At 35.3% G+C, this 12,299-nt stretch overlaps 1 protein-coding gene across 8 annotated transcripts in view; it reads left to right on the forward strand.

The window, feature by feature from the left end:
• The window catches only part of RAP1GDS1 (Rap1 GTPase-GDP dissociation stimulator 1), a 173,473-nt gene that overhangs the window by 121,308 nt on the left and 39,866 nt on the right, over nt 1-12,299 (forward strand). For all 8 annotated transcript variants that reach the window (XM_055111644.2, XM_003829915.5, XM_003829916.5 and 5 more), the window contains one exon: nt 3,573-3,701. In XM_055111644.2, coding sequence (XP_054967619.1) covers nt 3,573-3,701 — 129 coding nt within the window. The remainder of the gene's footprint in view (nt 1-3,572; nt 3,702-12,299) is intronic.

The raw sequence follows: 12,299 nt of genomic DNA on the forward strand, positions 1-12,299 counted from the left end.
CAGAATATTTACCATGTTTCCCACTCACCTCCCAATCTCTTATAAAAATTAGATAGCCCTGGTGGGCGCTGTAGCTCACACCTGTAATCCCAGCACTTTGGGAGGCCGAGGCGGATGGATCGCCTGAGGTCAGGAGTTCGAGACCAACCTGTCCAACATGGTGAAACCCTGTCTCTACTAAAAATACAAAAATTAGCTAGGTGTGGTGGCAGGGGCCTATAATCCCAGCTACTCGGGAGGCTGAGGCAAGAGAAGTGCTTGACCCTGGGAGGCGGAGGTTGCAGTGAACTGAGATCACACCACCGCACTCCAGCCTGAGCAACAGAGTGAGACTTCGTCTCAAAAAAAATTTTTTTTTAAATTAGGTAGTCCTTTGACACTGGTTCTTAAATTTTGGTCTTATGATTTTAGATGTCTAAAAATTATAGAAGACGTAGAAGCCTTTTTTTATGTATTTGGGTTATGTCTGTCAATATTTACTGAATTAGAAATTTAAATGAAGAAAATATTTAAAATTATTTAGTGTTTCATTTTAAAATAAGAAACCTATTATATGTTAACAGAAATAACATTTTTATGAAAAATATTTTCCCAAAAAAATTGCTGCAAAGAATAGCAGTTTGTTTTACTATTTGTGATGGTGAAGAAAACAATGGCTACTAATACAATTTGGTGCCATTGCTGGTGTTCATGCTAAAATGCCAGCAGTTTTACCTACCATTGCTTTCGTACCATTGGTACAAATGTCAACACAGTGGCAAGAGCAAATAAAATCTTGGGATTTTTATGAAAATAGCTTTGACTTTGTGATCCTCTGAAAGGGTTCCAGGGACACTTTTTGAGAACCATATTCTAGGAGGCCTCTTTCTTTGTCCATGAAGTGGAAATTTATATCAACCTGTTTCTGTAAAAGTGTGGTTTTTTTTTTCTCTCTCTCCTCCTCTGGACCTTCATTATACAAGTAGAATGGCAGGCCTGCCAGTCAGTGTGAACAAATTTTAGAATTATTTGAGTATGATTATTGTTTTAGTTAGCATCATAGAAGTAGATAGATATAAAAGAGAGCACCCAGTTGGTCCACAATGAGTTCATCCAACTGGATGGCTTTATATTTTTCTCTTTTGTGTGGTATGTGTGTTGTATGTGAGTATATAATGAATTTGGCTCCTGGGTAGTTAGACACATTTTCACGAAGCAACATGATTTTCATGAATTATGGCAGTACCTACAATGTGCCATTTGGCTATGCTAACTTTTTCTCCCAATCTGCCATAATTTCAAATATTACTGCTTCAATTTGTATGCCAAAGATTGTATTAAGCGCTATAACATTTCTTTACTTTTCACCCCTCTTTTACCTGGAACCAAAATTTGTAACATTGTAAAAGCAGTCCAGAAAAGTGATAGATATGCCAAGTTAGCAGAACATGAAGAGCATTATCTTCTAAGTGGTATTCTTCTGTTATCTTCTCCATAAAATGTGTTATTCCTCTGATGTCCCTGGACTGTTGGATTTTTTATAGTTTGTACCAACAGAACTGAGGGGGTGTGTGATGCTTACATATATGCAGACATATAGTGGAGTTTGACTCACATTCAATGCATGCGCTAGTGCTCACGCTTACATACCTGAAATTTAATGATTCATCAGCTCTGCAGTATTTGACAAAGTAGTGAAAATGAATACATATATAAATAAAAATACTGCTAAAGAACAAGGATCTTCAGAGGTGACCCTCTAGTAAAGAGCCCTATCTACTGGTAAGTAACCTAAATAATTTCTAACTTGGAAAGCTCCTTGGTGCATGATTATTACAAATACTATAACCATAATGCAACTATTCTACCAATATAATATAGATATAACACTATTGTGTAAGTAAGTATTTTACCTTTAAGTGTTGTGAATTATTGCTAAATTTCATATTCAGAAAAAAATTTAACATCAAAAGTATAAATACAGATTACTTAGTTGAGTATATTTTAATTCTTATCTCCTTTTAGATTTCATAACTTCATTACAAAATTTGAAATTGTTTTATTAGAGTATTTGAACTCTAAGCATAAACTTCCATTTTTCCATGTTTATTTTTTATTCTTATTTTGGTAATAGGCCCCTTTCTATTATAGATGGGCTCCCACAACCAAACCAGATAATTATCTGTAATTAGCCAGTCATCAGTTTTCAGGGACACTAAGCCTCTGTTGACTATCTCCTCATACTTCACTCTAAAAGCAGGAAGAATTAACAACAAAGACCACCAGGCAATAATGAACTGGCATGTGAGATAGCTCAACTCTGTATGTTCTTTTCTGAAAATCACCCACCTGCTTATCTATAGATTAAGAACTATAAAGAGTAATAAAAAAAATTAGCAGGCCAACCCTGCCAAGGGATTGGAACTATGAGGAACGTGTTTTTGTAAGAAAGAGTTTTGTCTTTAGATTGCAAAGAGAAATAACTTAAAAGAATTTGGGGCAAATTATTAGCTTGAAAATGGCATGTCATTTTAAAGAGAAAAAAATTTGTTTAGTCTTTAGATTGCAAAGAGAAATAACTTAAAAGAATTTGGGGAAAATTATTAGCTTGAAAATGGCATATCATTTTAATGAGAAAAAAATTTTTGAAGAGCATTTCTGTATCATTGGATGAACCAGTTATGGACAGTTATAGTGTTTTGCATAAACACAGGATTTTTTGTATGTCTTTCTTAGCTTATTCTAAGAGGTGGTACTTTTGGTGTTCATTTTTGGTTCATTTATCTTCAACTTTGCTACAGGTATTCTATTATTATTGTCCATGAAGAACCCTTGTGGAAATCCAAGGCATGTTTAGCACTTCAAAATCAATTAGTTTCTTAGAAAATGAAGGCAAGCAATGATGACAAGGCCATGTTAACCTCATTCTCTTCACCTCTCTAAGCCAGACTTTCCTCTCTCTTACTGAGATGATCTGTCACTATAATTAAATAAAACTTTAAAAAGAAAAATATTTTAGGTAACTTTTTTTTCTGGTACATCTCTTCCTAGCAGTCATCAAGAACACTCTGGTTGCAAATATTCAGAACCAATCATTTTTGTGTATTTATTAAATATTTTTAATTTTGTATTATGAAAAGTGTTTTTAAAGGATTCTAAGATTTTTTTCTTTCTTGGTCTTCATTAAACTTGCTACTTTTCTCATGCTTTTCATATTCTGTGATTTCCTGTAATGCAAATGTTACTCTAAATTTTTCACTCAAAAACTAATGGTAATGTTTGTTTATACTTACTAAAAGCCTGCTTTTTAATGGTGTAAGACCCCATTTAAAAAACTAATGATTTGATATAGTCTTCAAACTATTTTTATTTCTAAATGCCTTTTGGTTATTCAAAGGATTCAAAACTAAACTCTTCTGAACTAATGTTTAAAATGTTCAACACAATCATATGAATGGACTTCATTTTCTATTACTGTAATTTAAATAACTTTGAGTTTCCAATAGGGAAAATAAGAGGTGTTTTCTTCTTATAATGTTCATTTGACATGTCAACACTTTCTTTTCTGTTGTTGTTGTTTTTTGTTTTTACAGATTCGCTTCAAGCTCAGCTTATCAATATGGGTGTTATTCCTACCTTAGTGAAATTACTGGGCATCCACTGCCAAAATGCAGCTCTTACAGAAATGTGTCTTGTTGCATTTGGTAATTTAGCAGAACTTGGTAAGTCTTAGTCATGAACCACAAATGTAATTAACTTATTAATGTGCTTACAATAAATTTTTCTGAGATATTAAGAAGCTAGAAATCCATTTAGATTGTATTAGTTTATTTTTTGAAGCATTTGAGATATTTCCATCAATATTTTAAAAAGTAAATCCAATTAGATCTTACGATTGCATTGTTTATAATGAGAGCGTTTTATTTCCCTAATAATTAATTTTACATATTAATGTTTAAAGCTCACATTGTACATTATGTAACAGAGTTGAATATTTACAGTTGTCTCCACTTGACTTTAATCTTTTTACATGAGGGATGGCAATTGTATGTCGACGGGTAAAAATAAGATTGAAATGTATTGCATAGTGGCTTGTGCCTGTAGTTCCAGCACTTCGGAAGGCCGAGGTGGGTGGATTGCTTGAGCTCAGGAATTCGAGACCAGTCTGGGCCCATCTTTACAAAAAAATACAAAAATTAGCTGGGTGTGGTGGCTGGTGCCAGTAGTCCTAGCTACTCAGGAGACCGAGGCAGGAGGATCACTTGAGCCCAGGAGGCAGAGGTTGCAGTGATCCGAGATCATGCCACTGCACTCCAGCCTGGGTGGCAGAGCCAGACCCTGTCTCAAGAAAAAAAAAAGAAATTTATTACATTTCATATAAATTGCATTTTTCTCAGGTAAAGAGGAATCTGTTAGACTAAGGTTCTTCATCCTCTTTTCATGAAATCTCAAAACATGGCAGAGGACTTTTTTCTATGAATATATGTGTTATAGTATTAGAAAACAAAATCTGTGGAATCCTTGAAATTCAGAAGGCAAACAAAACCAGACCAATGCTGGAAACACATCCTAGTCATAACACAGAGGAGGAGGATGGCCTCAGCACCTCCACCTCTTCATTTTTCTCTTTGTTATGGATTACCCTTTCTCCTTCCCCACGCCCCCACCTTCTTATCTTCCTTCACAACCCACAATCATGTTAATAATAAATTATTATGGGCATAGTGAAATGAAATGGTGTTTTGTCATAGCTAAATACCGTAGTTACAACAAACAAATATATCAATTCTGTTACGTACCACATTCTATAAATAAAAGCACGAAGTCACTAATCTTGGTTTTTCTAACTAACTGAAAGCTCATCTTGATTTTAACATTTTACTTTTATTTTGTCTTCCAAGCAAAGGGAATAGAAATTATTAAAGTTATTTAGTAAAAGTCATTCTTACTCAATGGGTCATATCCCAGTATTTGTGAATGTTTCTCATCTTCTCTCTTCATCTGCTTTTTCTTTTTTATACTAGCCTAATTAACACATTTTTTCTGTCATTCAAGTGAGACCAAGAATAAAAGTACATTCATTTAGTATTTGACAAAGTTATTCTTTTCCGTGATTAAAATGGAATGTAGGAGTTTGTGTTCAGTATGGTTGGCAGAAATAAAACAGAAATTGTGTTATAATCCGATACTGAAAGTGTAACAGAAACATGATTGGTTCAAATCTTTCTTCACTTGCCTTCGGTTTTATGAAAATCAAAGAGTGCAGGTACTTTGCTGTTACATTTTAATGTTCAGCAGTTTCTAGAACAGCACTGTCCAATACAGTAGCTACCAGCCATGTGGCTTAATGGGCATTGAAATATGAAGTCTCAATTGAGATGTGTTCAGTATAAAATACACAATCGATTTCAAACACTATATATGAAAAATATAAAATCTCATCAATATTTCATATGTTGATTGCATGTTGACATGATAATTTGAATATATTGGGTGGAATAAAATATTAAAATGTTTACTTTTTAACTTTTTTAGCACATCTTACTAGAAAATCTAAAATTATATATATGGTTCCATTTTTGGCTCTCATTATATTTCTGTTGGACAGTGGTGCTCTAGAAAATGAAGTGCAACAGAATCATCCTTCACCCTGTTAAGGCCCTCCCTTTTGAAGTTTTAGGAGAGTACATAGAAGAAAGCAAAGATTAATGAAATTTATCTCATCTAACTTTAAGGAAAAGTCAGTACAAAGTAAGGAAATTACAATAATCCTTGGATAGGCTGTGCTGAATAAGAACTTATATAATTGTAGTTGTTTGCTGAGGAGTATTTCATCCCTTTATGGTTTTGTGTCTAAATCTTGTAAATGCTTCAACATTAGGAACTGTGCAGAACTCCTGCTTGACCTCGTGAGAGGAGAGTTGTTTGTTACCCCAAGAAATAGTCATCATCCACTTCTCAAATGAGAGTCAAGGAAAAGTATTAGTCATTATTACCACCTCTTATGAAAAGAGCATAACAAGAACTGTGGTAATGGAAGAGGGTGGGCTTTGAGTTCAGTCACAGGAGTTACAGGAGTCTTTTTTTTTAAACTTTAAGAAACTTATTCCATGTAGTATGTCCATATAAGGAGTCTTATATTTGACAGTAAAAGAAGATCCTGGATCTGTATCAAACCTTACTCACCTTTACAGCACCCGTATGAAGTAAACTGGGCCTAATCCTTACAGTTAACCCAACCCTGTGATTTATTTAGTAATACTAATTTAGGATCATACATACAGTCAAGAGCTTCTGTGAGAGGAAGATTCATTTATCTAAGTTACGAACACATGAATATTGAAGTATTTTAGAGTTCTAAGACAAATAACTTACATATTTGAACCCAAATACTTCAATATGTAAATATTGGTATAACTCTTGCTGTGTGTTTAAGACATTATAATAATATAAATATATTAACATTTCTCCAAAAGTGCCTTGCATAAACCCAGATTCCAAATTGTTCATGTTAGGGCAATAGTTTTCAAACTTTTTGACTATGGCCCATAATAAGAAATACATCTTCTTATCACCACTTATTGTATTACACACCTGAAACTAAACAATACTTATTATCCTTAACATATTCAGTGTACTCTGATCCTAAACTGATCACATGACTTAGTGGATCTCTGTCTGGCTTTTGAAAAATACAGCATTATAGGATTTCTATTATTCATAAATCGTTTGGAAAGCAGTCTTTTGTATTAGAGAAAAATAATTCTTGATGTACAGTCTTTTTAAAAGAGAACTTGAATTCTCACACAAAGCATCTTTAAGTGATGATAGTTCAAATAGTTTAATTTCTGATTTTAGTATCTATAGTTATTTTTACTCTGTATATAATAGGCATAGCTTGTCTCACAAGTTTAATTAAAACATTTGGTTTATTCAACTTTTAAAAGTCATTAGGCAATTAAAAATTTTAATGGATATGTCAGAAATTCTCAGTGATTATGTTTGCTTTGCTGAGTATTTATAAAAGTTTTTCTTACATAATAAATATATACTTGCTAACTGATGTTTTAAAGTTTCCATAATGTATACCATGCCAGCCTGTGCTTTCTCACTAAGCAGTGTTTTTACTGAGCCCTGTGAACTCCAGAGATACCTGCAAAAGTATTGTTGGAAGAGTCAAAGGCAGGGAATGGTTTAATATTTAATCCAGTCATTTTATCATTTGGGAAAAAAGTGAAAGGTTTTTCAAAAGCTAAAACCCCAGAAATAAGCAGAAGTATTTGCCCTATAGCTCTGTCGGTCAACTCTGTTAACCAACCCTTTTTAAACATAGATACTCTTTAGGATAGCCAAAGTTATCAACCATCCACCTCTTACACTTTCCAGTCTGTGCGTCTTTTGAGTATCTCAATGGATAGTGCTTGCCACATATTATTAAATGAATAATAATATGAATGACCCAATCAATACTGTAATATCAGTGACATTTGGGAAATGGGAGTGTATGAATCCATTTGCACTACCATAAAGGAATGCCCAAGACTGGGTAATTTATAAAGAAAAGAGGTTTAATTGGCTCATGGTTCTGCAGGGTGTACAGGAAGTGTGGTGCCTGCATCTGCTTCTGGTGAGGGACTCAGGAAGCTTACAATCATGGCAGAAGGTGAAGAGGGAGCAGGCGTGTCACATGGTGAGACAGGGAGCGAGAGAGAGAGACAAAGGGGAGGTCACAGACTCTTAAACAACCAGATCTCATATGAACTAACTCACTTATCACCAAGGGGATGGTACTAACCATTCATGAGGGACCTGCCCCCATTATCTAATTACCTCCTACCTGGCCTCACCTCCAATATTGGAAATTACATTTCAACATGAGATTTGGAAGGGACAAACAGCCAAACCACATCAGGGAGTTTTCATTGGACAAATAAGGAAAAATAATATGAGGACAAAAGCAGAGCACTGTATACTGAGGGAGCCCTGGCCTGGTAGGAGAGAAAAGAGGTAAGTAAAGAGTTGCAAAGACAACCTTGTCTACCTTGCTGATTTCTCTGGTATACAGGGAAAATAAGCGATTGAAAACAGTTTGATACAAGTTGCTGTGCTAAGATAGCAGATTTGTTTGAGAGGCTGCGTAGACCACCTCTATTCAGCCTAGTCTCCCCCAGTCTATGTTAAAAGATAAATATGCAGCTAATTTAGTTCAGCCCAGGTTCATACTATAATTTCAGTGGTTACTGCCCTACTCCATTTGGAGGAAGAAAGGATAAGAGAAAAATATGTGTATCTAAGACTTCTCGAGTTTATATAATGAGTCTGTTATGCCCATGTAATAGCTAGGTTGTATACATCAACACGGGAGTGGAACATGTATGCACCAGAATAATGTTTCTCCTTTCAGAGTGAGCTTTCTTGCCTGTTAACAAGTAATGTATTTTTATTGACTCGTGTAAATATCAAGTGTTTAAAATTCATGTCACATACTTCTGAATGACATATTACTAAATGCTACAGTTACTTTTTGTCAAAATGTTTTTAATAAAAGTGTTAAATAACAAATTTGTGTATTTTTGCTGACTAGTGATGAGATGTAATAGCTTAAAGATGAAATGGAAATAATTTAACAAGCGCAATCTATTTCAGAATTGGGACAGAAAGGAAAATACAGCTCTGCTTTAATAAGTTTCATAAATTTTACAGGATTAAAGATGTTTTCATTTTTTCCCTAATAATGAAAAAAAGATTGTTTTCCTCCTGATTGTTATTTAGGCACAATAATATTAAAGAGAAATTGGCCTTTAACCCAACACTCTTTAATATAACCATGGAATTTTTTTTTGTTCTCTTCGAGTCCCAATGAATGTGTTTACATAATTTTTCATACTTAAAATCATAGCATGAATATGGTTTTAAAGTATGCATTCTTATTTAACATGGCATAAACAGAATGAGACTTTGCCTCTTTTAAAATTTTAGTTGGAAACTAACTAAAACCCTTCAGTAAAGAGATTTCTTCTTAAAGGCTTAAGACCTCAAGAATTGGGAGCCCAAGGCAGGAAGATTGATTGCAGCAGGAATTTCAAGACCAGCCTGCGTAACATAGTGAGACCTCCCCCCGACCCACTCTCTAAAAACAAAAAGCAAACAAATAAGAACAATCTCAAGGGAAGGGAATAAAAAAGAAAAGCAGGAGAGAGGATTGTACGAGAATATTTTGGGACCTGGGAAGAAAGGCAATAACTTACATAGCAAACCTTTGACATCTGAATCCTGGATAAGAAACCAAGAACTAACCAGTTTGCATTTCACAGTCTTCAAAAGGCTTGGGATTTGATGGCATCAAGATTTCTAGACCCTCTTTCCCATTTCACACCTTGTGATGACTACCCGTTGCCTATCCAAGGAGAATGCTATGCTTCTTGTCAGGATGGACGAAAAAGAGGGTTTCTTGATGGAGGATATCACACTAAATTGAAGTAAAAGGTACCACAGTACCAATCCATAAACAGATTAAGTGAAATCTGAATGCCGAGAACCACAGTTTTATTGCCCCATTTGTCTCCCAGAACGTAGACTTCAAGTTATTTATATTGAGGGTTCTCTACAAAAGGCCAGCAGATTACCCTATAGGGAATCTTGCAGTCAACAAGACTACTCGTACTCATAGCTCCTAATCCGTTTATTATTATTATTATTTTTAGTTCCTAACTTCATCAATGGCAGACAGCTCAAGAGGTGAGGGCAATCTCTAACATGGAAGATAAATAGAGAAAAGCAACAGTACACTTTTCTTAAGGAGAACAGAAAAGAGCTTGAGCATTAAGAATAATTGCTAAGATGAAAGACAAAAATTGGAGAAATAGTTGTACGAGTAAAGGAAAAAAAAAGGAGATAGAAAATAAAAGAGAAAATATAAGAAGATCAGACCAAGAGTATTAGAAAAGTTAACAGAGAGGAGGAAATTGCCAAATAAGTATCACAGAACTGAAATACAAAATTTCCTGCATTGCAAATATCTGTCAAATAAATGTCCTAAGGAATGAAAATACACCCAGACCATAGCGCATCAATGTGAAATTTTACAATGCTGAGGACAAAGAACATCTTACAAGCTTCTAGAGAGGATGGGGGAAGTAAAGTTGAATACAAAAGATCATGAGTCCGTGGACATATGTCTCAAAACAACTTTGGCAGCCAGAAGAAAATGCAATGTTGCCTTCAAAATTTTTAGGGAAGCCAGATCAATTAGGCAAGGAAGAAATAAAGGGTGTCAAAGTTGGAAAGGAAGAAGTCAAATTGTGCCTGCAAACATGATCTTATATCAAGAAAAACCTACAGACTCCACCAAAAACCTCTTAGAACCAAAAAATGAATTCAGTAATGTTGCAGGATACAAAATCAACATGCAAAAATCAGTAGCATTTCTACACACTAACAGTAAACTAGCTGAAAAAGAGATCAAGAAGGCAATCCTATTTACAATAGCTATAAAACATATAGGAATAAACTTAACCAAGGAGGTGAAAGACCTACAAGGAAAACTACAAAACACTGATGAGGGAAACTGAAGAGAATACCAGCAACTAGAAGGACATCCCATGCTTATGGATTGGAAGAGTTAATATTGTTAAAATGGTCATACTATTCAAAGCAATCTGCAGATTCAATGCAATCCCTGTCAAAATACCAATGACTTTTTTTTTTTGTGGAGATAGAAAAAAGTAGCTTAAAGTTTTCATGGAACCACGTGTAAAACCCAAACTATAAAACTAGTAGGCAAAAACAAAAGAGAAATGCTTCAGGACATTGGTCCAAGAAATGTTTATGAATAAGACGTCAGAGCACAGGCAACGAAAGCAAAAATAAACAGGATCATATCAAATGAAAAAGCTTTTGCAAAGCACAGAAAACAACAGTGAAAAGAGAGGCTACAGAATGGGAGAAAATATTTGCAAATTATTCATCCAACTGGGGATTTATTCCAGAATATCCAAGGAACTCAAACATCTCAACAGCAGGGTCTCACTCTGTCACACAGGCTAGAGTGCAGTGGCCACCTTAGCCTCCCAAGTAGCTGGGACTACAGGCGTGCACCATCATGCCCCATTTGTTTTTGTATTTTTTGTAGAGACAGGGTTTTACCATGCTTCCCAGGCTGGTCTTGAACTCCTGGGCTCAAGCAGTCCACCTGCCTTAGCTTCCCAAAATGCTGGGACTATAGGCGTGAACCACTGTGTCTGCCCCAGTCCCATTTTTAAAATGGGCAAATTATCTGAACAGATACATCTCAAAAGAAGATACAAAAATGGCTAACCAATGTATGATAAAATGTTCAGTATCACTAATCTTCAGGGAAATGCAAATCGAAACCACAATGACATATTATCTCACCCCAGTTAGGATGGCTATTATTAAAAAGACAAAAGTTAAAAAATCATGGTGAGGATATGGAGAAAAAAGAACTCACACTGGGAGTGTCAACTGGCACAGCCACTAGGGAGGTTCCTCAAAAACCATAAATAGGCCAGATGTGGTGGCTCACACCTGTAATCCCAACACTTTGGGAGGCTGAAGCAGGAGGATCACTTGATGCCAGGAGTTTGAGACCAGCCTGGGTGACATAGGGAAACCATCTCTGCAAAAAATTTAAAAATTAGCCCGGCATGGTGGCACAGGTGTATAGTCCCAGCTACTTGGGAAGCTGGGGTGGGAGGATCGCTTCAGCACAGGATGTTGAGTCAGGTTGCAGTGAGCCATGATCACACCACTGCACTCCAGCTTGGGTGACAGAGCAAGACTCCATCTCAGTTTAAAAAACACACAAATAGAACTACTATATGATCCAGCTGTCTCCTTACTGGGTATTTATCAAAAGGAAAGGAAGTCAGTATTGAAGAAACATTACACACCCATGTTTACTGCAGCACTGTTCACAATAGATATGGGATCAACCTAGATCCCTAAATACATGAAGAGGTAAAATGTGATGTGTATATATATATATATATACACACACACACACACACACACACACACACACACAATGGAATACTATTCAGCCACCAAAAAGAATGAAATCCTGTTTTCTTGCAACAACATGGATGGAACTGGAAGACATTATGTTAAGTGAAATAAACCAGGAATAGAAAGTTAAACACTGTATGTTCTCACACATGTGGAAGCTTAAAGTTGATTTTATAGAAGTAAAAAAAAAACAAAAACAGGATACTAGAGGTTGGGAAAGGTAGCAGGAAGAGGGATAATAGGGAAAGATTAGATACAGAAGATACAAAATTACAGCTAGATAGGAGGAGTAA

Source organism: Pan paniscus, chromosome 3, assembly GCF_029289425.2.
Source record: "Pan paniscus chromosome 3, NHGRI_mPanPan1-v2.0_pri, whole genome shotgun sequence".
NCBI lineage: Eukaryota > Metazoa > Chordata > Mammalia > Primates > Hominidae > Pan > Pan paniscus.